Here is a 26694-nt window from a genome sequence, read left to right on the forward strand (position 1 = left end):
CTGTGTGTTACAGACTTTGAAATGCAGATGATTAAATTGGATGAGTCTGTTGAGCAACTTAAAGAAGCAACTGAGGTAACTTTATCAAGAAGATGTTGTGTAAAATTGTTTTAATACCAACTTGTGGTAGCTTAAAATGCTATGAATGCTCAGGATATCTCCACGTTCTATGCAGTCCATAAAACTTTATCCTGACTAATGTACCGCGAGCTACTGAATATGTGAAGACTAGCTTGATTAAGTATGTGTGCATACCACTTCTGGTGGTTTTTGTTCATTTTTTGATGTTTGGTAGCCTGAAGTAGCTCTGAAAACATTTATAGTTAATTCTGTCACTCAGATCTCTAACCTTGTAAGCTTAGCAACTTGACCCTTCTTAGTCTTTGACTGTCTGCATCACTGCAACTTAGTATTTCCATGGTATTAAAGCTGACTGTGATGAGTAGTCATGTCCTCACCTATTACTTCTTCCAAGAACAAGGCTCCAACTCTATCTGTGAGATTGTGTGGCCTGAACACTTCTGAGGCTTTTCTTTTCATAAGCTACTAAAGATGAATAATCAGTCCTTGGCAGTGCCAGCATGGCTTAACAATCGTCATCTTGTAAGTAAGGAAGCTTCACTTGTGGTCAAGGACACAATCTAAAATATGCGTGACAGAGCTGACTAAGCTTTAAGGTTGGATTATATCTGTCACGATGAAAGTGATTTTAGCAGCTTAGCAGAAGTGTGATGTGATGAACTTGTATGAGAGCTGACCATTTGCTCTTTGACCATGTTTGTAATTTTGTTGACTTCTTGGAAACAGGAAATTCTTTGATAAACTGGTAAACTCTTGATTGTGTGCAAGTCTTTTCCTTTGTAACCTGCTAGGCTCTTGCTTTCCCTTGTATACTCTACCGAGTATTGCACTTGTCATTATCTGAAGGTGTACTTGTTCTGTCTGCTATTGAGATTTGTAACTGATGTCTATAGAGTCACCGGGTAAATATTTTAGCTGTATGGTTTTGTGTAAATATTTGCCTACAGAAGATTACTGAGACTTAAGTGCTCCTTTTGTTAAGCTTCAATGTAACTGATCTTATATCAATACAGGAAAAGACTACCTACCATTTAACTACCATTAAAGCAGAACCGGCAGAAGAGAACACTAATAAAGGAACTGAAAGCAGCCAATTTTCAGTGCTTTCAGTTAAAGCACTGAAACAAGAGGAAACTGAGTTGGAAGTGGGAAGAAAGTGCAGTACTGACGAGGATAAGCCTACTGTGGAAGAGCCACCTCCAAAGAAAGGTACAGTTTCTTCCATCGTTGAACAGGGTGTCTTCCAAAACAATAAATTGCTTCCTATTCCGGATAGGAAGCAAAAGGCTGTGAAGCACGTACCTTATGGTATAAGGAGAAAAGCCACTGTGTTAAACTGTAAATAGAAGTAACTGTTATGTAAATATCCCTTTTTCAGAAGGTCCTATGCTGTTCATTTTTGAATGCTTAAGAATAAAAGTTTTTGCACTATTTTTTTCCTTTTTGCTGCTTTTTCCTCATCTGTTGATGCACTTGCAGATTTGGTAATAGTTTTAAAGCAGTTTCTTTAGGATTGCTTCAACTGCTGTTGCTGATCTTCTGAGTAGCATCAGCTGCTCAAGTGCTTTTTTTTGTTTGTTTGTTTTGTTTTTCCTGAAGCAACTATCAAAATTGTTGACGACCTGCTAATTGCTCGCTCATGGGCAATATTTGAGCAAAATAGTTTGGATAAACTCTGATGCATTTAACTTCACTTCTGGGCACAGCTGAGCATCAGTGTTCCTAGAATTACGGAAGGCATATACAATGTAGAAGGGAAAATCTAAAACTTAGCTGTAGTCCCTTCCTTTCTTGTATTCCTCTTGCAAAATATGTGCAAGGGAGAAAGTCAAGGCCTTCTTTGGATGAGATGCTGTTCTTGGATGATTTGTCCCTGCTGCCTTTATTTGGCATAAATATTGAATCCTAATGTGACCACTGAATGGCATCACATATAAGCATCTTACCAGAGACTGAGGGAGGGATGTGGACTCCTCCATACTCCAAATAGTAGTGGGTTTGTTCTAATCATATGACCAAAGCTCTCATTTAAAAATTAATGACAGCAATGCTCCACATAGGAATTAAAATGGGTAGCTGATAGTCACAATGTCAGCATGAAGTTTTCTGTTAAGAAGTACTGAGTATTCAATCATGTTAAAATTTTCTTCTATTTGTGAGTATTAATAGCGTCCAATTTCAAAAACCGCTTAATATATATTCTTTAGCTATGTTAAATATACACAGTAGAACAATGAGCACAGGTATGTTGTGCTGGTTCTTTTGTAGAATTAGTTATATAAGTAGCACGAGCAAAAGTGTTTTAGGAGATGCTAGGTTATCTCAGCTTCAAGTTCAGGGTATTTACACCATTCTCTGAGCTTTTAGGTCTTGTTTCCTATGCTCTGTAATAATGCTTTTTCCCTAATTCCTGTGTAAGGAGCTTCTAGACTGAACATTACACATCTTCTCCCTAGTCTTATTTATCTTGCTTTAGTGCTTGCTTGTTGTTTTTAGCATAAAGTGTTTAGATTACTTATAAATCATATTCCCCTCACTAGTGTTGCTGGGAGCAGCAGTCAAAACCCAAAACCTGGTTTGGGGTGGAATACGCCACTGCTGTTTCTTCAGTATGACTTTTAAATCAGTTGAGGGCTGTATATAAAACTCCTTAGATGAGTTAAGAGGCTGTTTCCATGCAGTACATGTGAATCTGTATGTAATGCAGGCTGCACGTGGGCGCTATAAAATTCTTCATTTCTGTAGTTGTAGTAATAAAAGGACTGTACAAGAATCACCATGGAATATATTGTTGTGGTGACCCAATCCCTAGTAAGTCTTGACTTATATTTATTTTTCTAATACTTAAAGTATGCATATTATGGAATGGACATAACTGGATTCTAAAGCAGTGATGAAATACAGCAGAAGTCGCTTTTGATAGAAAGAAAATGCATGTGATTTTAGCTAATTGCTCACCAGTTAAAGAAAAAAACAGCCCCAAGCTAATGGAATATTTATGGAAACTTGAATCTGCAAATTTGTACAACTTTATGAGTGAACTTTATATGCAAAAGAGTAAGTGTGGACAGAAGTAGGAATCCTCATATTTTGTTTAGAGATCAACTGAATAAGAGAGACAGATATCAACACTTAAGTGATCAACTTGTCCAGGGTTTTATCTTTCTTTTGAAAGTAAGAGGAGTGTGAGTTGGAATGAAATTTCTTAGAGAACTTTTTATCTACCATTTAGATGTAGATGGAGTGATTCCTGGCTGCCTTATAGGGATTGCTGAAGCACGGAAGATAGAAAGAATATAGCTGTGAATTATCTATCTCGTTCCCATGTTTCTTAAATCTAATTAGATTTTCTACTGGTGTGGAGTGGAAGGTTTGAGTAGTGCCATGGTAAAAGTGTTCTTCCAGACTGAAAACCTTTTGCTGTTAATTCTGTATAGAAATCTGAGGCACCTGATTACGTGTTCAGAGGACTTGAATTCCTTCACTAGTATCAAATACTATGTGATGTGAGGGCATGGCTTGCATATTACGACAGTTTTTCACTTAGAAGTTGCTACTTGGTGTTGTGAACTGCTATGTAATAATGATTTTAATCAATCTGAGCTACATTCCTTTTCCCTTTTTTTTTTTTTTTTTTGTTTGTTTTACAGTAGTTGTAAATGAGAGAAAGAAAAAGAACACTGTAGAGCAAAAGACAATTGAACACATGAAACTAAAGTGCTCCGCGTACCGAAAGGAAGTACTAGCACTGAGGGAAAGAACTGAAATCTTGGAACATCATTTAACTGTGCTTGAAGAACAATGCAGAAGAGAAAAAAATAAAAAAGAAGATTTCAGTAAGCAGGTAACAAGCCTGCGTATTGAGCTTTCTTTTTCTGAAGAAACAGCTGATGTCCTCCGTGAACAAATTCTACAGGGTCAAGCTGACTATCGGGAAATTGCTTCTGAACTGGATGAACAGAAATCTATAAATATGACACTAGAAGACAAAAATGCCCAACTAACTAACAACATAGAAGTTGCCAAAGAATATATAATTGATAAAGTGTCACAAGTAAAAGAAATGCGGACCAAATTAGATGAATTATACAAATGTCACTTAGAGTTTCATGCCATCGGTACTGACTTTGTCAGTGTAAAGGATTCCTCAGACTCTGAAAAAGATGAGCCAGGGACATCTCAAATTAGTTCTGCATGCATTCAGTCACAGACTTCTTCCATCTCAGATCTTGTGCAGGACCTCTCCTTTAACTATAGTCTTGAAAGGATTTGGGAAGTATGCAGAAGTATTGTTGATGTTTCCTCACAAAAAAGTCAGCACATCAAAGCACTGCTTCAAGACAATGAAAACCTAAAGGCGGGACTGAATAATGCTGAAAATCATAATCGTCAACTTGTAATGAAGCTATGTGAGATTACAACTCACACTAGTCAGGAAGATGATCTTGTGAATCAGTTACATGAGCAAATAGAAAAGAAAACTCAGGACTTTGAAGAAAAGACTGCAGAAGATCAGAGAATGATTGCACAGTTTCAGGAGGAAGTTGCCAACTGTGAGGTAAAAATAAGAGAGCTTGAGTATCTCCTGGAGGCTTCCAAGACAATGGAAGACAATGTGTCAAAACTCAATGAATTACTTAAAGAAAAAGAATCTATTATTGTTAATCTAGAAAGGGAGCAGGGATGCAAAAGGGGTTTAGACGTACTGTGATAGCCACTTCCATTTTCATGTGACTGTTACTTAGGCATTAACGTTCCATAGTAAACAACAACTCTCTTGTAGTTAAAGGCTTCTGTTATTTCTTTATGTCTGTAGCAGATAAAACCGAAGCTGCTTTAGTAAAAAGTCATTGGTGTGGTATTTCAAATATATATTTGAAATTATATGTTATCTAACCTCATTTTGTGTATTGAGTAGAACTGATTGCATGGAAACACAAATACAGTGAGCTGGAATACCAGAGCAATAGTGACTGGCAGCAAAAGAACAACAAAAGTGATGAGGCAAATTTGAATGAAAACAGTACAGAATTAATAAAGCTGCAAAAAGAGCTGGAGGTAACTTAACTTCAAAGTTGTAACTTGATAAAGTAAACTGTTATATTGATTACAGAAACTTCCTGTAAAAGCTGCAGTGCAACATGCAATAGGGACCAGGTGCAGCTTTTTTGTGGTACGTTAAGAATGGCATCACTGATGCCCCCATAGTATAGGAAGTGTAGCCTTCCCTACATTATGCTGCCATGAGCAGTGCTTCTTTTGCTGGCCTTTGAACAGTTAGTTGTCTTATCCCATCTGATGTTATTTTTTGTTGTTGTTGTTTGTTTGTTTTTTTAAATAAAAGTAATGGGCTGGCAGTGGGAGTTTTCTAAGTGAGTATACAATAGGTTACATCCACTCTGTTAGTGGAATGGTTCTGAGCTTCTTTCCTCCTTCACCTTGAGTAAGCTTATTCATGATATTTTTTTTAATGCACAGAGCCAATTCACTTTTTCAAGAAGAGGGGAAAGTTGAACATTCATTGCTTCATTCTATACCACGTCAATGTGCTATAAGCAGAGTATACTTATACAATTGTTGTTTGCAAGAAAGAAATACTAACTCAAAGCAAATTGTAACTTACGGTGTATTTGTCAAAACTGTTTTCTGTTAGTTGCTTGGGCAACTAATATAAGCTATCGAAATCATCATCTAACTTTATCACCAGGAAGCCTTTTTTGTTGGGCTGCGGGTCTACTAATTTTCCTTGGTTAAAAGACTTTTATTTTTTCCAAGCAGTTTCTCAGGTGCTCTGTCCTATATATGAGAATGTCTGCCAGTAGGTTTGATAGGAAAGGAGACTACTCCTACAGTGTAAACTGTGTTGCTTTTCTTTGTCTTTCAACCCTGAAGGAGCTGCAAGTTTTTCTACAACTGCTGCAAGGCAGCGTAAAGTGTTAGAAGTTTTTAAGTTAAAAGAGTTTTTCTTATACTGACTTTTGGTGTAAGTTCTGTAAAGCTTGTGTGAACATTTATAAGGAAAAGAGATGTTTTATGGAGGCTCTCCAGTCTGAATAAGAAATACTGGAAATGATTATTTTTTAATGGAAAAGAACTAATGATTATCCAATACCTGCCTTTGGGAATATTCTGTAGTAAAAACTGCTAATATTTCTGTTATCTTGCAGAAACAAGTCTATTTAATGATGACCTGGCTTTTAAGACTTTTATTCCTTAATGACTCACTATTTCATTTTTGGTTTCTTTGAAACAGGAAAGTGAGACTAAGTATCAAACTGATAGAAAAAAGTGGCTGGAGGAGAAAGAAGAGCTCCTAAATCAGATAAAAGAAGCTGAGAATCTTCGCAACAAAGAAATGAAACAATTTGCTGAGGACCGACAACATTATGGAAAGCAACAAGCAGAAATCGTAAGTGATGAGGTGCTGGCAGAGTTGTCTGGTGCCTGTAGTTTGGAGACAACTACATACCAAGTATTAACAGTAAGGGTGCATAAGAACAGCTTGTCCAAGTCCCCTTGCTTTCTTATGTGGCAAAGCCCATATGAGAACTGCTTGATTTGGAAAAGGAAGGAATGGGGGGGCCACAAAAAGAAAGTTCTTTCATAAGTGCATAATGAAATGTCACATATGTGGGACATCAATAAGAAAATTACAGTTGAAAAATAGATCACTATTTAATGAGGCTAAGAAAGTATTTTGTACAAAAGCTTTTGTTTGTTCTCTTTTCTGCAAAGCAGAAGGCCTTTAAGCCTTTATAAGGAAGAAAAGGCAATTGAGTTTCTAAAGAAACCCCACAAACTTCTCTCCAGATACTGAATAAAAATACTTGGTCAAACGGCCACAGTTTTGCTCCTTTATCACTTTCCAAATAGTGACTGATAACAAAGTCACTTGAGTTACTTGAGCTGTTTGCTGGGCTCTTGTCATGTAACTTCTTAAACATGTGAATCTGTACATTCTGCAAAGCTTTTTTTACATCTGGAAGTAGTTAGTCCCGACTTTCTGGACCTGCAAGCAGCATAGAAGGATGTGAGGAGCTTAGTATTATTATCACTTTGTGACTTTATTTTCCTAAAGCTCATTAGTAATCATTAAATGAGCAAATTGAAGTTGTTAAATAATACTAATATTTTTTCACAAGGAGAGTAATGTAGGTTGTCTAATAGAAGCATGGTTTTGCTTCTGTAAGTTTGTAGTGCAACTAGTTCTAGAGCTCCTGTGGATCTTGAAGAGATCATACATTTACTAAGACTGTAAAACGGTGCTAACTACCGAAGTGTTAGAACAGTTCAGTGTGTAGTAGGTGATGTTCACTGTTCATCTGTTCTTCATTTAGGAAAGACTTGTTGCCCAGCTGGAGGAAAAGGACCGTAATCTTCAAAAGTGGCGTGAGGAGAGAGATCAGTTAGTAGAAGCTTTGGAAGAACAGCTCAAAAGTTTGGCTTTAAATGAAAGCTTGGAGCAGATGAAACAGTCTCTTTGGGAAAAGGAAAAGAGTGAAATGGAGAAAGTGCAACGTATAGAATCGTAAGTAACCACTGAGTTAACTTAGAGCCCTTTGAGAATGAACTAGAGTTAAAAATAGTTAATGGGAACATTCCTTCGACTTAATGCATCTGCATGCTTATCAATGGCCAAACTACTACTTTAGGATGCTTTGGTATGCTACTTGAGTTCCAAGGGAAAACAGGAGTGTGCAAGGAAATGAAGAATAATATGGGGATTTCTGGTGGTTTTGTTGTATATCCCTCAGAATAGCATCTGAATAATTTATTGCTTCAGCATCTGATTATGAGAAGCAAGCTGAAATTCAAAAGTAATTGTTTAAATCTTGTCACTGGTCTAGATAGATTTAAGAGTCTATTTACAAATAGAAACCAACAGGCAGGGCATGGATTAAGCTGTAATTGCTGTTTCCATGAGATGTGTAACAGTAATGTTCTTTGTGTCTTTATTTTTAACATAAGGCTAGAAAATATTCTTTCTGAGAGTTCTGCCCTTGTACTGAATTTGAAAAAAGATTTGCAGAGGAAAGAAGAAGAGTATGCAGATCTAAAAGACAAACATTCTGATGCCGAGAAACAAATTCAGCAAGTACAAAGCGAGGTTTGTAGTCAACTGAGATATTTTTTTCTGTGAGATTATGCTTGGCTTTCTGCTGTTAAAACTTCTCAAACTTTAACTATGAAGCTGGAAATTTCACACTAGTGTGGCTAGCAGGAAATCTTAGGTAAAGTTGCCATTGAAGCTCTAGAGGGGACCAGAAGTTAAAACATGGTTTCGCATAGATAATGAACAGAGGAAAGTAAAGTTGGTTGGTAGTCTGGAATAAGGTTTGTGAAGAGAATAGCTAATCTGCCTCTGGAGGGGACTTGTTATTATCTCTACGTTACTGGTGACTTGCCATTGGTATCCGTGGTAACTCCAAAGCCTAAAACCTAAGTCTTGTGAAAAAATGCTGATAACTGGGAAGAAGAATGCTATTTACTTGAAGAGAAAGAGACTAATTTCCAGAGGCTCTTTAATATAAGCATGTATAATTTTTTTCTTCAATTTCAGCTTCAGTGATGTTAATAGTTAAAATTTAATTATTAAACAAGTAGATATTATAAAACCCATTTTGCAGGATCTTAGTCTGAAAGTTTATTGGGTGTGCTTGGGGTGGAAAATTGAAGCTTAAAAATGAATTCATGTCTTCCTTGGTAACCTTGCACTTGCTGTCGTTTTCCTACTCAGCACTTGTTTGTGAATTCCTCTTTATTTAACAAAGAAGTATTTGGCCAGGTTGGATTACAGAAGTCTTTTAATGAACCGTGAGCTGTGCTTACATTACAGGTGTCCACGATGCGTTCTGTGGAGGAATCCCTCAGGAACAAGATGGAAGAACTTGAAAGGATTAATAACCAGTTTAAGGATGAGCTGGATTATAAAGACTATACTATCCAACAACTTCAGCAGGTATTTTTCTTGCTCTTAATTTTTATTAAATGAATGATGCAGGTTTTCCAAGCAACAGGAAAAAGGTCAAAAAAAAAAAAAAATTTGAGCAAAATGAAAGTGGCCAACTGAAATTAGTGGTAGACCATGAAAGATATTCAAATAATTAGTCACTACAGAGCACTGGCAGATTGCTTTAAATACAATAATCTGCATAGTAAATACATATGTAATACATGCATGTAACCTGATCTTGTTGAGTGACATCACGATATGTTAATTGAAATGTCTTACCATAAACTCTTTTTATCAGCTTGAGTCCTTATTTATGCTATATGAAAAGCTTATTAATTCTAGGCTGTCTTAAAGATTCTGCTTGTTTCTACTGTGTATGCTTTTCTTTCATCATGAAATATAGGAGCTGGAGGAAAAGGACCATAATCTTCAAAAGTGGTGTGAGGAGAGAGATCAGTTAGTTGAAGCTTTGGAAAAACAGCTCAAAACTTTGGCTTCTATTGCCATACAAAAAGAGACAGAAATAGCAGAACTGAGACAATCTGCCTTAAAGGATTCAAGCAAGGTCAGCTCTCCTTTCCTCCTACCTGATTAGCTACCCATAAATTCTGTAAGACTCCTGTACCTGCTCTTTGTATTCTGGGTGTGCTTCTGTTCTTGAGCACTGTCGTATTGACATCATGTGCAACTAACCAAAAAAAGCACCAGCTTTTATTTTTGTTCTTCAGAAACAGAATTTCTGTTAATTACTAAAATTTCAATTTTTTCAGTAGTTCAGATAAGCAGATGTCAGTTTGATGCTTATGATCCTACAATCATACTGGACATCTGTAGCTTTTTCTGATAATTCACAGCATTTCCGGATCCCAGGCTAGGCTCAATACTCAGACAGTAGTTCTGTCTCAGGTTTCTTACTTTCTTTGCTTTCTCTGAGGTAGTATCTACAATGGCATGAAAAGACAGAAGGGGACGTGGAGAGAGATTAAGGGAAGCATCAAAAAGCAGAGGGGGGATGATCTCTGGAAGTTGCATTTCTTATTTCAACATCCAGCTTTTAATCAGGATAGCCAATCTAAGCCGTAGCATAGAATTTCAGAAGCTAAACAGAAGACTAAATGAGTTGTGCTCTTTTGAGAATGTTTGGATTCACTTTCTCTGAGAAGAAAGATGTTCTCATAGCAAAACTTCCCCTACAACTGCCGACTTTCTCACAGTACCGAGGATTTGGGAACAAATAAAAGCTCGGGTTATTATATCTTAAGGGAGATGAAGGCTGAAGCACATAAGTAAAATAGAAGAATCAAAATATATTGTATTACAACTTCCCAGGCAATTCTGTGACTACTGCACTTGTAACAGTGACCGTACAAATCCGTGAAATGTTACTGTTCTTGAATAGTTAAGTGTTCTAGCCTGCAATTCTAAAACTGATGCTACTAAGTAATTGCAATACTGCTTGTGTGTGTTAATTCCTTTTGCCAATCCCACAACTCCGCAGTTTTTACTGTTTATTAGGATAATGCAACTGTGATAGAAGAGTTAAGAAAAGAACTGGCTGACAAAGATGACTTTATAAAGGAATTAAAACAACGCATTAACCACAGTAGCCCTCAGTGTTTGCCAGAAATACCTTTACTTGAAGAAAGACAAAGTAGAAGGAATGACTCTGTAAATGAAAAGGTATGATTATATTTATAGAAAGTCAGTACTTAACATCTTGTTAACCCCTTTTTGTTCTTCTGTTTTCCTAGGAGATACTGGAGCTAGAATCATTTTTCTTAGCATATAGTCCTTTAGCTACATATTCAGTGATGAGTACTTGTTGGTTCTTTTTGTCTTCCACTCAAACATGAGCTCTCATCTTCTCAAAAATATTTTATTTACTAGAACACCATCTCTCTGTGTACATTATGGAACTTTTCCATGCAGTTTTCCATGTATTCGTATGTGGATGCTGAAGATTAAGCAGAGGTTTAGCCTTTGGTGTTCTAACATAGCAGCTGTGAGCGTGCAGAGTATGGGGGGAATGGATGACAAAACGACCAGCGTTACAGATTTTGTCCCTAAATAATGTCTCGCTTTCTCTCTTTTGGAGGCAGAATACTGCCTGAGACTGTTAGTGAGACCCAGTAGGGTGTATCTGAAGATCACACAATGAATAGATGTTACTACCTTCCCACACTTGTGCTGTGTTTCAGCTTACGTGTTCATGTGGCGTCTGAGCTTGAGGTTTTACACTGTAACTTTAGAAAACTCGAGATATTTTGGAGGTCTAATGCATAGCCTAATCTTTACTCCTTTTAAATATTTACAGCCTAGGAAACAACAAAGCAAAACTAAGACTGGAGAAAGTATTCCATTAAGATGCAAAGCTGAAGACAATTATTTGTCACGTCGATGTACTAGGAGCCTCACTTCATTAAATGAATCTGAGGTTAGTATGAAACTTCAGATCTGAAAATGTTGTGATTGTATTGCTTTTGATAAGGAATGAGTAGGAAAAGATCTCATGTTCTCTAAACAATTCCCAAGTTTTAATTTATTTATCTCTTTCAAGGTGATCAGATCACCTGTTTTTATAGCCTTTGATAGGAATAAAAGCTGTTGAAACAATTGTGTGATGAATTTTTGTCGGGTGCTGTTGAAAACTCTCCTCATGTTAATGCTTATGAAGTGGCTCATGATTAGATAAGTTACTTGGAAAAAATTCATGGAGCCACTGAAACGGGCACAGCAAATTGAACTTATTTTCTTCCTCTGCAGGATTTCTGGACATTGTTTTGTTAGCAGATGATGTTAATCATTCCTATATAAGTTTTTAATTGCTAACTTTCATAAAATAGCAGTTACATATATTTTAAAAACAAAGTATTTATTAACCAACTTAATTCTTGGAAATACAGTGGGTGGTGATACTCCATTCAGATTCTTAGCAGAGCCTGATAAAGTGGCTCTGACTACTTTTTGTCTTTCTACAATCTTTGGTAACTTTTTGAGAGGAAGAAGACTCCCCTCAGGGGGTCGGAACAGTGTAAGTAGTAAAAGCTGCTAGTCTGTGTTTGGGACACTGGAGTTTGCTAGTTACTAGCAGCAGTAGAAGCAGCCATCTACCATTTTCTGATGTCCCCAGCAGCCTGTGTTCCATGTGTTCAACCAGCATCTGCACTCGTTTTTGATATGCTAGCTGAATTCCTGCCATAGAGAAGGAGGAGTCCAGGTGATCTCAGTTCTGACTTTGTTGTTCCTGTTGAGAAAAACAGGATTGGGTGGATTGTGGACAGTAAGTGCTGCTGGGGAAATGCATACTGACATTTCCCTGTCACTTAGCTGTGCATTTGCTGCCATTTGACCATGAGCAGGTACATGATAGCCTTCAGCTTAAGTACGGTGTCATTGCTTGAATGTCTGTATTCTCTCCAGGGAAAAGATAGCAATGGAGTTCTTTAATGACTTGTACTGGGCTTGCACCTTGCCAGCTGGACCTTACTTATGTAAATAACATCTCTAGTGTAGAAGAGGAAGGGCAAATTCCCTAAGATTAAGCTGGAAGTTAATCGAACACTTGAATCAAATGCTCCTGTTCCTGCCCAGTTCTGACGCAGCAGAGTTGAGATGAAGAAAATCGTGTCAGTTCTACCACCACTCTCTATTAAAAAAAAGTGTAGTTGTCTGTGCCCTTGAGAAAAAATGACTTGTAAAGTATCAGGCTCAGTTTAACATGGAGAACTTTTTTTGTGATCATAGATTGGAAATAATTTTAAATGTAACAAGTTCTAGGAAAGAGGGGTAAAACTCTGCTGTAACTGAAATAGACTCCTTCTGTTACAAGTGTTCTTACAGCAGGAAAATCGAATGCTTACATATCCTTTTCCAGATGCTTTATAGCTTTTTAATCTCATGGCTACCTTAACACTTGCACTTAAAATTCTTCTGTGCTATCAGGAGCATTTGGAAACTGTCCTCGACTCTTCTGGAGTGTCCGCAGAAAATGGCAAAACTAGTCGGTTCCCAAAACCGGAGCTGGAAATCCCACTGACACCTCTGCAACCTGATAAGATGGAGATAAAGCAGCACGGCAGCATGATACCTTTAGGAGTGAAAATGCCTAAGGCAAAAAAGAAAAGAAGTGATGACATGGATGAGGTATGACCTAGACCCAACAGAAAACAAAATATCTGATGCCTTTTTACCATTCTCATTTAAGCATTAAAAAAATGCTATTTCTACCTCAGTAAAGTAGTTGAAGAATTTAATCAATGAACTGCTTTAATGAACAAAACTAATAGCCAAGCTCAGTGATAATGGTTTAAGAGAAGGGAATTTCTCTTAACTTCATTGTGTATTTTCTTTGAAACCTGTAGACATAAATCAGCTTTTTAGACATCATGAGATGTCTAATACTGATATCTTAATGTCCTGTTTTTATAATTGAATGCTTATTTATTATTTGATTTACAGTGGAATAGCTACCACTAGCAAATACTTCCCTACTATTAGCAAAAGTGTTTAAAGTGTTCACTTTTGTGACATCAGTTGTTCTTTCCAAAAGAATCATGGCTGAAACTTGTCTTATTTTCCCAGGATTTTGTGAAAAGTGAGAACACGAAAAATACAAAATCTGTCATGGCTTTTAATTCACCCTCTGCAAGTGACAAGAAAATGGTTGGTTTTTGTTCTAGTTTTGAAGCTAGCTTGGGACTTCCTGTAATTGTGTGGTCACACGAAAGAAGCAGTGTCTTATCCTTATGTGTATACCTGAATGGGAATCTTACATGCTTATGAGCTCTTCCTATTAAATTCCTTAAGCTAACAAATGGCAAGTCAGTCTGTCCCCAGAGCGTGTAATGGCTGTACTGTGTAATGATTTGGAGGGAAGGATATTGCACACTGAATAGTTGGGAAGAGAAGCTTTAGTGTATTATCGTGTGCTTTTGTAAGTGAAGCCCTTGTATTAAACTAAGGTTCATATCATTAATATGCATGGCAGTTATTAAAAACAGATGTTCACATGTGATAGCAGTATCCTTGGCATGGTCAGAGTATGAGTAGTAGATTTTTCCCATCTGTTGTCTTCTGTTTTGTATGTTTGTTTATTTTATGTAATTAGAACAGCTTATGTAAGAAACAACTCCACAGCTTGGGAGCTACTTTTAAAGAAACTACTGCCTTATTAAGAAACTTTCAGAAACGTATGCCTTGAAATAGCTGAGATTTTGACAACTCCCTAAAGGGTATAAAATTGTCTACATTACTTGCCGTTGTGGTATCATCAGCATAATGAACAGAGGTGTCAGTAGTAAAGCTCAAAATGTCAACTTAAAATAACGTTGAACTAAAATGAAGTTTAAACAATGCTCTTGTTTCACATGTTCACATCTCTGTTGAACAGAAATCCGGAAAAGACTACTTCCTGAGAAAGCGAGTACATGCTTCAAGACTGACTAAAAAGAAGGATGAAACACTGCAAAAAGTTGGAGATTTTATTCAAAGCTCTCCTTCTATTATACACTCTAAAGGTTGGTGTAGAATAAGTTTTATTCCATGTTTTCTAGACATTGTAGAATGGCTTGTTTCTGCTGTAGGCTATTAATGTATGTGTTCTTAGAGAACTTGTCTGCCATGTTAAGTTGTCTTGTCCTTTGATTTATGAAGTAAATGCATTTATTCGTCTCTTCAGAGATTCATTATTACATTTGTGAAAACCTACAAGTATACAGAGAAAGTTGGTTCTGTCTTGTGCTTCTGTCAGCACGAAAGTTAGGCCTGTTGTTTAACTCCTGCTGAAGTTTCTGACTTCCAGCGACTTCTGAGCCATGATTGTCTTTCATACTCCATTTTAATGCGTGCTTTAAGCTGCCGTACCTGAACCTATAAACTGTTTCAGCTATAGAAGCAATAAAGAACCTCGATGAACAAATACAATTTCTGAGTATTTTCACTTAAATTTTACGTGTCATTTATAAACCAAGTTTGTTACGAAGCTTTTTTTGCATTCAGTGATTTAAAGACTCACAAAACCAGTAAGTTGATTGGTTTACGTATCAAAACAAATTTCTTCTAGCCAAGAAGCTGATGTCAGCAGTAAGTTCTCCTAAATCAAACGAACCTGAAAGTCTCGAAGAAGGAGAGACCAAGCCAAAACGATGCAAAAGGAAGCTGTATTCCACTGTCGTTTCTGGCCCTCTAGATATACCTGCTTCTTCGGTAAGCGATTATACTGTAGTCTTGGCTTAAAATAAACTACTAAGGAGTCCAAACAGACTGGAGGTTTCATCTATTTGCAGGAGGAGGTTGAAAGTACTGAGGTATTTCTTTATTCTATCAAGTCATTCTTGTTGGTCTTCCTGCTGTTCTGTTTTATTTTGTCCTCAAAGATCTCTGTGTTTGGCTGGCTTACAGTTTACTAAGTAGGTGATGTAGCAATCACGGAGATGTCTTCTAATTTGGAATCATAGATAATTTCAGTGTGTCGGAGTGGGATTATTCTACTACACGCTTTTCTAGAGCACAACTTAGACAGCTTTTTAGGTATGCTTAACCTATGATCTCCTGTCTAAGCCAACTTGCAAAGGATCTGATGTGCCAGTTTCATGACTCTGTCGGCAGCTATTGTGCTAAGAACATTCTTGCTCTGTTGGAACTGCATCTTTTAATTATATTATAGTCCTTTTTGTGTTCAGCATAGTGATCATTTGCCCATACTGTAATATCCGTCTGAATTTTTTGATGATTTGACGAATGATAGGGGCAGAAACCAAAATGTTATATTTTTTTTGTTAGAGGATGAAGAAGATGAGACAATTTCTTCTCTCACTGTAGTTCTGAGAACATGGAACTGAACCGAGAACTGAAATTCTGGGCAAGTCATAGCTACAGGGATTGAGGCTAAAAATGTTTTCTGAACGCTTCATGTTTCACAAAACAAGTATTATAATACTCTTTTGAAAACAAGTATTTCAAAATGAAAGCTGCCTTCAGGCTTTCCTCAGATGTGTGTGCTTTTTTAAGATAAACAGGATTTTGTACATTCTCCATATTTGTTCCTTGTGATTAAGCTGCATTAAAATGATCTCGGTATCCCATAGTTTTCTGAATAAAATATAATAAGCAAATGCCATTCTGAAATCCATTTAGGGGAAGAAATATGTTTGCGTGGGTCAAGAAGAGCTTATCAGTCTTGTGTGAAAAGATGAGTAACTTTTGAAATGTTTTCTTCAGGAATCTGAGGAACAAAAGAAGGAAAGTGATCATCTGATCATCAAGCGACGGCTGAGATCCAGAACAGCTAAAAAACCTTGAAGAAGCATGTTTGTTCCCCTTTCTCAGGACATACTTTTATCGTATTATTAAAACTGGTTGTTAATAAACAGTAACAGTTACTCCGTTGTGTTCTTAAATTTGTATATAGGTGTACAGTGTCTCTCTGACAGTTTCAAACTGACTCCACTGAGGCTGAAATAAATACAAGCTTTCTTAAACTGGGTTTGGATTTTATTGTGGTTAAGGGTTTATTTATTTTTGTCTTGCCTCCCCTGTATAGGAACAGTATCTCTAGGACTGATTGCTATTTACCCATTGTGCAGTAATAACTGTACTTGTTCAGGATGGCCTGGCTTGCTTTTTTCACGTGACTGGTGTACTTAGCAGAACTCTGGCAGAGAGAAGAGCATGAATACACATTAATATTTATGTATACTTAATTTTTGGGCCTTTTTAAAGAATTTTCTTTGGAGAGAAGATGGTGCCAATTCCTCAGTGTGGAAGAAAGGTGCTTTCCCTCACTTGTGCAAGTTCAGCTTTAAATTAATAAACTTAGAAAAATAAACCCAATACATTTGGGGGGAATTCTAATATCCCAAATACTGTTCTCCCCCTCAGTGAGCTTCGAACCTTTAGATGCTGTTGGATGAATTAGCTGAAAGGTTCTCAGCTGGCAGTATGTCCTTGTGTTGTCTCCAAGTCCAATAGTTCCTATAGATTCAATTGCTCAGGAGGTAAAAACATGGATGAAAGCCGACTTGGGTGAATATTTGAGAGTTTGATGGGAGTGAATTGCCTTAAAAGCAGCTGGTGATAGAACAATATACTGATTGTATTTAAAAAAACCCACAATCGTACTATTTGTTGCTGTGCCGATAAGCTTTCTCCTTGCTTGTAGGCTTGTGAGATCCAGGTTTGCAGAAAACAATCTGTGAAAAATCATGGGAATCATGTGGTTTTATGCTCAGCAATCTCATTAAAAACTTGAACTGACTTTTAGAAGCTTTTCTCCATGGTGTTATCTGGACAAATCTGCATGTGGATGTCAACATGGAGGCTTTTATTGACCTGGAGTAAAAAACAGCATTCGTACCTACCAGGTGAGATGGGCAGCTACTGCACAGGTACACAGAAGAAACTGATGGAAGCATAAGTACTTGAAATCACCCTCCCTCCTATTTATTGACCTATGTATGTGAATGCCGTGCATGAATGCCTCATAGCCAGATGTCAAAATGGAACAATGCTGCCTGAAGTGGTTGGTGACAATATGGAAGACGGTTCTGATTAGCTGCAGTTTGCAAATTACTTGCAAATATTTCATATCCAGAAGACTGCAATTTATCAGCCATGCGATATTGGAGGCAAAGTCATTGCAGGGGATGGGAGTGATCTACTTGTTCCAGAAGCTGTTAACAGAGCTCTCGTTGCTACTGGGTACATCATGATATACACTTAATTACACTACTTTTCAAATGGTATTTTTATTATGAGAACAGCCTCATTGCTGCCTGCTGCTGCATGGGAAAAGTAGTTGCACACTTGGTATAATTATATGTGGTTCTCTGCTGCAAAACTGACCTTTTACAAAATGTCACATGTGGTGTTTGGTGAGTCTCAGGCTTGCCTAATTTCTGTGCATTTTCGTAAGGCACAGCAAGTGCAGAAAACAGGTTGCTTTGTTTAGGGAAAAGAAAAACCAACCACAAATGTTTAGCTGACTTGCGGAATCAAACTCTATAATCCAGAGATGGGTTGTAAAGCAGGTATGTTTATTCCAGCGTTGCGCAGCGCCGGGTGCAAGGGGGAGAGCTCCTCCAAACCTGCACACCGACTTGTAAAGCCGTGATACAGAAAGCAGGCAGAAGAAACATCCTTCAAATCCAGAAGGTAAACTCCACCTATTCATTCCTTAACTGGGTTAATAAAGTGCATGGATTTGCCACCACTGAGTGTATGCATTCAACAATTCTATTACTTGCCTTCAAGTGTTGTACCAAACTACAGCACTTGCTATCAAAAATTTTTGCAAAATTGGAGTCCAGAAAGTCTTCTATCCTTCTACAGTTATGTGTCCTTATAGGGTACCACTTTACCCTGACTGGACAATCTCTTGCTTTTAACTTCTATTCAGGGCTTCATGTTTGGCCCTGATGCCCACACCCCTAAGAGCATCATGTTTGATATTGCTGTGACTCCTGGGGTACAACATTGTTTTTCCCCATTTGTGCTAATGTCAGACTTACAGTTTTTAAACAGTCAATATTGTTGGACCCTTAGCTCCAGTTTTATTAAATTTCTTGCCAGAGCAACCTGGCAGGTACAAGAATTTCTGTATTCCTACTTAGTTTATATTTAATTAATCCAAAAAAAACCGTAAACCTTTTCTTGTTGGGCAGTAGCTTCTATTACTGTTACAAAACCATCTATGAGTAGTAAGAAGCACCCATATCCACCAGAAAATAAATCTCTTTATCCTGCTTCCCTAGATGCAATTTCCCGTTGCAGTTTGCACACTGCTTTCCTTTCAGTGGGGCGGAGCCCTCCCTGGGCACTTCAAGCCCCCACTCCCCCCACCTCTCCCTGAGGGGATCTCTGGGTCCTACGGCCCTATTCTGGCACCACAACAGTAACAGCTGTTATTATCAGCAATTCCCTTACTATCTGTTTGTCAATCAGTTTTGTTTTGTTTTCATATCGTTCACCTCTTTTCAGTCCTGACATCCCTGTTATACCTTGCCAGTCCTTCCTCCTCCAGCCTGTGTCTGTCCCAAACTCTCTCACTTTCCAAACTCTCATCATTACATAAACTACTAACATCCTATTTCAGTTTCATCTCCTTCTCTCCAGGTGTCCAGTGCTAACACTGGGATTTCAGGTTTCCTACATCTCTGCACATGAAGGCTATTCTCACTTCCATTGCCCCCTCCTCCCCACCTCCCCCCTTTGCTGCTTACAGCAACAGTCTCTGTACCCGGCTCTCTCTCACTCCAAGAGTTCTTGCAAGGGGGGGGGGGAAACAATACAGGGGGTTGCTCTCATACCAGCACACATAAACTCACTTTCTCTTTAACTCTTTTTCCTTTGTACACAATTTCTCTATTTGTACCTTCAGTTACACTTCCACACACCCTCAATTATACTTCTGTATACCAATAGCAATTACACTTTCTTATACCATCAAAGCAGTTTGTCCCATTCCCTTCAAAACCCACGTATCAAACAGTACAATTTTTCAGTTTCCACAAACTAAAATTCCACAATCTTCCACAAACTAAACAATTACCCTTCAGGTATTGAAAGGCTGCAATGAGGTCACCCCGCAACCTTCTCTTCTCCAGGCTGAACAAACCCAACTCCCTCAGCCTGTCCTCATAGGGGAGGTGCTCCAGCCCCCTGATCATCTTTGTGGCCCTCCTCTGGACCCTTTCCAAAATCTCCATATCTTTTTTGTACTGAGGGCTCCACACCTGGACACAGTACTCCAGATGGGGCCTCACAAGAGCAGAGTAGAGAGGGACGATCACCTCCCTATCCCTGCTGACCACCCCTCTCCTGATGGAGCCCAGGATCCCATTTGCTTTCCGGGCTGCCATAGCGCACTGCTGGCTCATGTTGAGTCTTTCTTCCATCAGGACCCCCAGGTCTTCCTCTGCCGAGCTGCTCTCAAGGACAACTCCTTCCAGCCTGTACAGGTGCCTGGGGTTCTTCCGGCCCAAGTGCAAAACCTTGCACTTTGCCGTGTTGAACCTCATTAGGTTCACCCGAGCCCAGCTTTCCAGCCTGTCAAGGTCCCTCTGAATGGCATCCGTTCCCTCCACCGTTATCGACTGCACCACTCAGCTTGGTGTCATCAGCAAACTTGCTGAGGGTGCACTCAATTCCCTCATCGATGTCATTAATAAAGATGTTAAAGAGCACCGGTCCCAAGACAGACCCTTGAGGGACACCGCTCGTTACTGGCCTCCACCTGGACATAGAGCCATTGACCACCACCCTCTGTCTGCGGCCTTTCAACCAATTGCTTATCCATCAAGTTGTCCACCCATCAAATCCACTTCCCTCCAATTTGGAGATGAGGATGTGGTGGGAGACCATGTCAAAGGCCTTGCTCAGGTCAGGTAACTGACATCAGTCACCTTCCCTTTGTCCACCAACATTGTCACTCTTTCATAGAAGGCCACAATATTAGGTAAGTATGACCTTCCCCTGCTGAAGCCGTGCTGGCTGTCTCGGATCACATGCTCATTCTTTATGTGATCAAGCATGTTGTCCAGCAGGATCTGTTTCATGATCTTCCCAGGCACAGAGGTGAGACTCACCAGCCTGTAGTTCCTTGGGTCCTCCCTGCTCCCCTTCTTATATATGGGAGTGACGTGACCCATCCAGCTGCAGCTCAGCACAATGCTGCCATGCCATGTGCAGGATGCCTTCCATCCAGCTGCAGCTCAGCCCAGTGCTGCCATGACTAGTGCAGGGTGCCCTCATTCTGCAGATCAACCCAATGCTGCCTTGCCATTTGCCATGTTCCCACCCTCTACAGCCCAGCCAATGCTGCCATGCCATGTGCAGGGTGCCCCCCATTCAGCTGCATCTAGACCGAATGCAGCCATAACTTGTGCAAGGTGACTTCGGTCTGCAGCTCAGACAAATGCTGCCATACCATATTCAATGTACCACCCAGATGCAGCTGAACCCAGTGCTGCCATGACTTGTGCAGGATGCCCTCCATCCATCTGCATCTCAGTCCAATGCTGTCATACCATGCGTAGGGCACACTCCAGATGCAGCTCAACTCAATGCTGCCATGCCATGTGCAAGGTGCATTGCAGCTGCTGCTCAGCAAAAATGCGCCATGTCGTGTGAATGGTACCCTCCAGATACAGGTCAACCCAATGCTGCCATGCCATGTGTAAGGTGAACTCCAGCTGCAGCTCAAACCAATGCTGCCATGCCATTGGCATGGTGCCCTCCTTCCAGCTGCAGATCAACCCAATAGTGCCATGTCATGTGCAGGGTGATCTCCATCCAGATGCAGCAAAACCCAATGCTGCCATGCCATATGCCGGGTGCCCTCCAGATGCTGCTCAACCCAATATTGTCATGCCATGGGCATTGTGAACTCCATCCAGATGCAGCTCAAACTAAGGCTGCCATGACATGTGCAAGGTGCCTTCCATCAAACTGCAGGTCAGTCCAATGCTGCCATGCCATTTGCAGGATGCTCTCCAGATGCAGATCGACCCAATGCTGTCTTGCCTTGTTCAGGGTGTCATCCAGATGCAGCTCAACCCAATGCTGCCATGCCATGTTCAGGGTGCCCTCCAGATTCAGGTCAACACAATGCTGCCATAAATAGTGCAGGGTGCCATGCACATGCAGCTCAATCCAATGCTGCCATGCCATGCGCAGGGTGCCCTCCATCCAGCTGCAGCTCGGCATAATGCTACCATGCTGCAGGGTTCCCGCCCTTTGCAGCTCAACCCAATGCTGCCGTGCCATGTGTATGGTGCCATCAAGCTGCAGCTCAATCCAATGCTGCTATGCCATGTGCAGGGTGCCCTCCGGATGTTGCTCAACCTACTGTTGCCATGCCATGGACATTATGAACTCCACCCAGATGCAGCTCAAACCAAGGCTTTTATGCCATGTGCAGGGTGCCTTCCATCAAGCTGCAGGTCAGTCCAATGCTGCCATGCCAAGCGAAGGGTGCCCTCCAGATACAGGTCAACACAATGCTGCCGTGACTAGAGCAGGGTGCCCTCCCTTTGAAGCTCAATCCAATGCTGCCATAGCATGTGCAGGGTGCCCTACCTCTGCAGATTAACCCAATACTGCCATGGCATGTACAGGGTGCCCTCCGTCTGCAGCAAAACCAATGATGCCATGTCATTTGCAGGGTGCCCTCCATCCAGCTGCAGCTCAACCAAACGCTCCCATGCCATGTGCAGGGAGCCCTCCAGTGGCAGAACAACCCAATGCTGCCATGCCATGTGCAGGGTGCCTTCCATCCAGCTGCAGCTCAATCCAATGCTTCCATGCCACGTTCAGGGTACCCTCCCTCCTTCTACAGCTCAACCCAATGCTACCAGGCCATGTGCAGGGTGTCCTCCAGATGCAGCTCAATCAAATGCTTCCATGCCATGGGCAGGGAGCCCTCAATTCAGCTGCAGCTCAACCCAATGCTGCAATGACTTGTGCCAGGTGGCCTCCATCCAGCTGCAGCTCTACCCAATGCTGCCATGCCATGTGAAGTGTGCCCTCAAACCAGCTGATGCTCTACCCAATGCTGCTATGCCATGTGAAGGGTGCCCTCCCATTGTAGCTCAACCCAATGCTGCCATGCCTTGTGCCGGGTGACCTCCATCCAGCTGCAGCTCAGCCCAATGCTGCCATGCCATGTGCAGGGTGCCCTCCCTCCTTCTACAGCTCAACCCAATGCTACCAGGCCATGTGCAGGGTGTCCTCCAGATGCAGCTCAATCAAATGCTGCCATGCCATGTGCAGGGTGCCCTCCCTTTCCAGCTCAGGCAAATTCTGCCATGCCATGTGCAGGGCACCCTCCATCCAACTGCAGCTCAATCCAATGCTGCCATGCCGTGGGCAGGGAGCCCTCAATCCAGATGCAGTTCTAACCAATGTTGCCATGCCATGTGCCGAGTGCCCTCCATCCAGCTACAGCTCAACCCAATGATGGAATGCCATGTCTAGGGTGCCCTCTATCGAGATGCAGATCAAACCAATGCTGCCATGCCATGCGTAGGGTGCACTCCAGCTGCAGCTCAACCCAATGCTGCCATGCAATGGGCAGGTAGCCCTCAGTTCAGGTTCAGCCCAACCCAATGCTGCCATGCCATGTGCAGTGTGCCCTCCAGGTGCAGCTCTTGCCAGTGATGCCATTCCATGTGCAGGATGCCCTCCATCCAGCAGTTCTTCATAAAGCTGCCATGCCATGTTCAGGGTGCCATAGATCCAGCTGATGCTCAATCCAATGCTGTCATGCCATGTGCAGGGTGCCCTCCAGCTGCAGCTCCACCCAATGCTGCTTTGCCATATGCAGGGTGCCACACCCAGGTGCATCTCATCCCAATGCTGCCATGCCATGTGCGGGGTGCCCTCCTTCCAGCTTCAGCTCAGCCTAAGGCTGCCATGCCATGTGCACCGTGCCCTCCAGTTGCAGCTCAACCCAATGCTGCCATTTCTTGTGTAGGATTCCCTCCATCAACATGCAGCTCAACCCAATGCTGCCATGCCATGTGCAGGGTGACCTCCAGATGCAGCTCAACCCAATGCTGCCATGCCATGTGCAGGGTGACCTCCCTTTGGAGCTCAGCCCAATGCTACTATGCCATGTGCAGGGTGAACTCCATGCAGCTGCTGCTCAGCCTAATACTGCTATGCCATTTGCAGGGTGCCTTCCAGTTGCAGCTCTGCCCAATGATGCCATGCCATGTGCAGGGTGCCCTACCTCTGCACCTCAACCCAATGCTGCCGTGCCATGTGCAGGGTGCTCTCCAGATGCTGCTCAACCTACTGTTTCCATTCCATGGTCATTGTGAACTGCATCCAGATGCAGCTCAAACCAAGGCTATTATGCCATGTGCAATTTGCCCTCCATCCAGCAGTTCTTCCTAAAGCTGCCGTGCCATGTTCAGGGTGCCATCGATACAGCTCAAGCTCAACCCAATGCTGCCATGTGATGGGCAGGGTGCCCTCCAGGTGCAGCTCAATCCAATGCTGCTATGCCATGTGCAGGGTGCCCTCCATCCAGATGCAGCTCAACCCAATGCTGCCATGCCATGTGCATGGTAACCTCCATCAACATGCAGCTCAACCCAATGCTGCCATGCCATTTTCAGGGTGCCCTCCAGATGCAGGTCAACCCAATGCTGCCATAACTAGTGCAGGATGTCATGCACATGCAGCTCAATCCAATGCTGCCATGCCATGCGCAGGGTGCCCTCCATCCAGCTGCAGCTCGGCATAATGCTACCATGCTGTGTGCAGGGTTCCCGCCCTTTGCAGCTCAACCCAATGCTGCCGTGCCATGTGTATGGTGCCATCAAGCTGCAGCTCAATCCAATGCTGCTATGCCATGTGCAGGGTGCCCTCCGGATGTTGCTCAACCTACTGTTGCCATGCCATGGACATTATGAACTCCACCCAGATGCAGCTCAAACCAAGGCTTTTATGCCATGTGCAGGGTGCCTTCCATCAAGCTGCAGGTCAGTCCAATGCTGCCATGCCAAGCGAAGGGTGCCCTCCAGATACAGGTCAACACAATGCTGCCGTGACTAGAGCAGGGTGCCCTCCCTTTGAAGCTCAATCCAATGCTGCCATAGCATGTGCAGGGTGCCCTACCTCTGCAGATTAACCCAATACTGCCATGGCATGTACAGGGTGCCCTCCGTCTGCAGCAAAACCAATGATGCCATGTCATTTGCAGGGTGCCCTCCATCCAGCTGCAGCTCAACCAAACGCTCCCATGCCATGTGCAGGGAGCCCTCCAGTGGCAGAACAACCCAATGCTGCCATGCCATGTGCAGGGTGCCTTCCATCCAGCTGCAGCTCAATCCAATGCTTCCATGCCACGTTCAGGGTACCCTCCCTCCTTCTACAGCTCAACCCAATGCTACCAGGCCATGTGCAGGGTGTCCTCCAGATGCAGCTCAATCAAATGCTTCCATGCCATGGGCAGGGAGCCCTCAATTCAGCTGCAGCTCAACCCAATGCTGCAATGACTTGTGCCAGGTGGCCTCCATCCAGCTGCAGCTCTACCCAATGCTGCCATGCCATGTGAAGTGTGCCCTCCAGGTGCAGCTCTTACCAGTGATGCCATTCCATGTGCAGGATGCCCTCCATCCAGCAGTTCTTCATAAAGCTGCCATGCCATGTTCAGGGTGCCATAGATCCAGCTGATGCTCAATCCAATGCTGTCATGCCATGTGCAGGGTGCCCTCCAGCTGCAGCTCCACCCAATGCTGCTTTGCCATATGCAGGGTGCCACACCCTGGTGCATCTCATCCCAATGCTGCCATGCCATGTGCGGGGTGCCCTCCTTCCAGCTTCAGCTCAGCCTAAGGCTGCCATGCCATGTGCACTGTGCCCTCCAGTTGCAGCTCAACCCAATGCTGCCATTTCTTGTGTAGGATTCCCTCCATCAACATGCAGCTCAACCCAATGCTGCCATGCCATGTGCAGGGTGACCTCCAGATGCAGCTCAACCCAATGCTGCCATGCCATGTGCAGGGTGACCTCCCTTTGGAGCTCAGCCCAATGCTACTATGCCATGTGCAGGGTGAACTCCATGCAGCTGCTGCTCAGCCTAATACTGCTATGCCATTTGCAGGGTGCCTTCCAGTTGCAGCTCTGCCCAATGATGCCATGCCATGTGCAGGGTGCCCTACCTCTGCACCTCAACCCAATGCTGCCGTGCCATGTGCAGGGTGCTCTCCAGATGCTGCTCAACCTACTGTTTCCATTCCATGGTCATTGTGAACTGCATCCAGATGCAGCTCAAACCAAGGCTATTATGCCATGTGCAATTTGCCCTCCATCCAGCAGTTCTTCCTAAAGCTGCCGTGCCATGTTCAGGGTGCCATCGATACAGCTCAAGCTCAACCCAATGCTGCCATGTGATGGGCAGGGTGCCCTCCAGGTGCAGCTCAATCCAATGCTGCTATGCCATGTGCAGGGTGCCCTCCATCCAGATGCAGCTCAACCCAATGCTGCCATGCCATGTGCATGGTAACCTCCATCAACATGCAGCTCAACCCAATGCTGCCATGCCATTTTCAGGGTGCCCTCCAGATGCAGGTCAACCCAATGCTGCCATAACTAGTGCAGGATGTCATGCACATGCAGCTCAATCCAATGCTGCCATGCCATTGGTAGGGTGCCATCCTTCGAGTGGCAACTCAGCCTAATACTGCCATGCCATGGGCAGGGTGCCCTCCCATTGCAGCTCAACCCAATGCTGCCATGCCATGTGCAGGGTACCCTCCATCCAGCTGCAGCTCGTCATAATGCTGCCATGCCGTGTGCAGGGTGCCTGCCTTCTGCACCTCAACCCAGTGCTGTCATGCCATGTGCAGGTTGCCGTCCATCAACATGCAGCTCAACCCAAAGCTGCCATGCCATGTGCAGGGTGCCCTCCAGATGCTGCTCAACCTACTGTTGCCATGCCATGGACATCATGAACTTCATCCAGATGCAGCTCAAACCAAGGCTTTTATGCCATGTGCAGGGTGCCTTCCATCAAGCTGCAGGTCAGTCTAATGCTGCCATACCATGTGCAGTGTGCCCTCCCTTCTGCAGCTCAACTCAATGTTGCCATGCCATATTCAGGGTGCTTTCCAGCTGCAGCTCAACTCAAAACTGCCATGCTGTGGGTAGGCTGC

The 26694-nt window shown here is 42.2% G+C and overlaps 2 protein-coding genes across 2 annotated transcripts; both read left to right on the top strand.

The window, feature by feature from the left end:
* The first annotated feature begins 1098 nt into the window (after window positions 1-1098).
* LOC146752360 (kinesin-like protein KIF20B) lies at window positions 1099-4957 on the top strand. The gene is made up of 2 exons (XM_085531967.1): window positions 1099-1290; window positions 3732-4957. Exon 2 carries the CDS (start codon window positions 3788-3790, stop codon window positions 4790-4792), a length of 1005 nt encoding a protein of 334 aa, XP_085388093.1. The 5' UTR covers window positions 1099-1290; window positions 3732-3787; the 3' UTR covers window positions 4793-4957.
* A 63-nt stretch (window positions 4958-5020) lies between these two features.
* LOC146752361 (kinesin-like protein KIF20B) lies at window positions 5021-16512 on the top strand. Its single transcript, XM_085531947.1, has 9 exons — window positions 5021-5139; window positions 6335-6490; window positions 7419-7609; window positions 8050-8188; window positions 12977-13177; window positions 13616-13696; window positions 14424-14550; window positions 15096-15238; window positions 16253-16512. The coding sequence occupies exons 2-9, from the start codon at window positions 6437-6439 to the stop codon at window positions 16331-16333; spliced, it is 1017 nt and encodes a 338-aa protein (XP_085388073.1). The 5' UTR covers window positions 5021-5139; window positions 6335-6436; the 3' UTR covers window positions 16334-16512.
* Window positions 16513-26694: the final 10182 nt, after the last annotated feature.

The sequence above is a fragment of the Coturnix japonica genome, unplaced genomic scaffold (genome assembly GCF_054131305.1).
Source record: "Coturnix japonica strain WE unplaced genomic scaffold, WE-NBRP24 Scf046, whole genome shotgun sequence".
In the NCBI taxonomy this organism is placed as follows: domain Eukaryota; kingdom Metazoa; phylum Chordata; class Aves; order Galliformes; family Phasianidae; genus Coturnix; species Coturnix japonica.

Coding starts and splice junctions, on each gene's coding strand:
- LOC146752360 (XM_085531967.1), top strand. CDS start 3,788: ATGAAACTAAAGTGCTCCGCGTACCGAAAGGAAGTACTAGCACTGAGG.
- LOC146752361 (XM_085531947.1), top strand. CDS start 6,437: ATGAAACAATTTGCTGAGGACCGACAACATTATGGAAAGCAACAAGCA. Junction 8,189..12,976: donor TTCAGCAAGTACAAAGCGAG/GTTTGTAGTCAA, acceptor CTGTGCTATCAG/GAGCATTTGGAAACTGTCCT. Junction 15,239..16,252: donor TAGATATACCTGCTTCTTCG/GTAAGCGATTAT, acceptor TGTTTTCTTCAG/GAATCTGAGGAACAAAAGAA.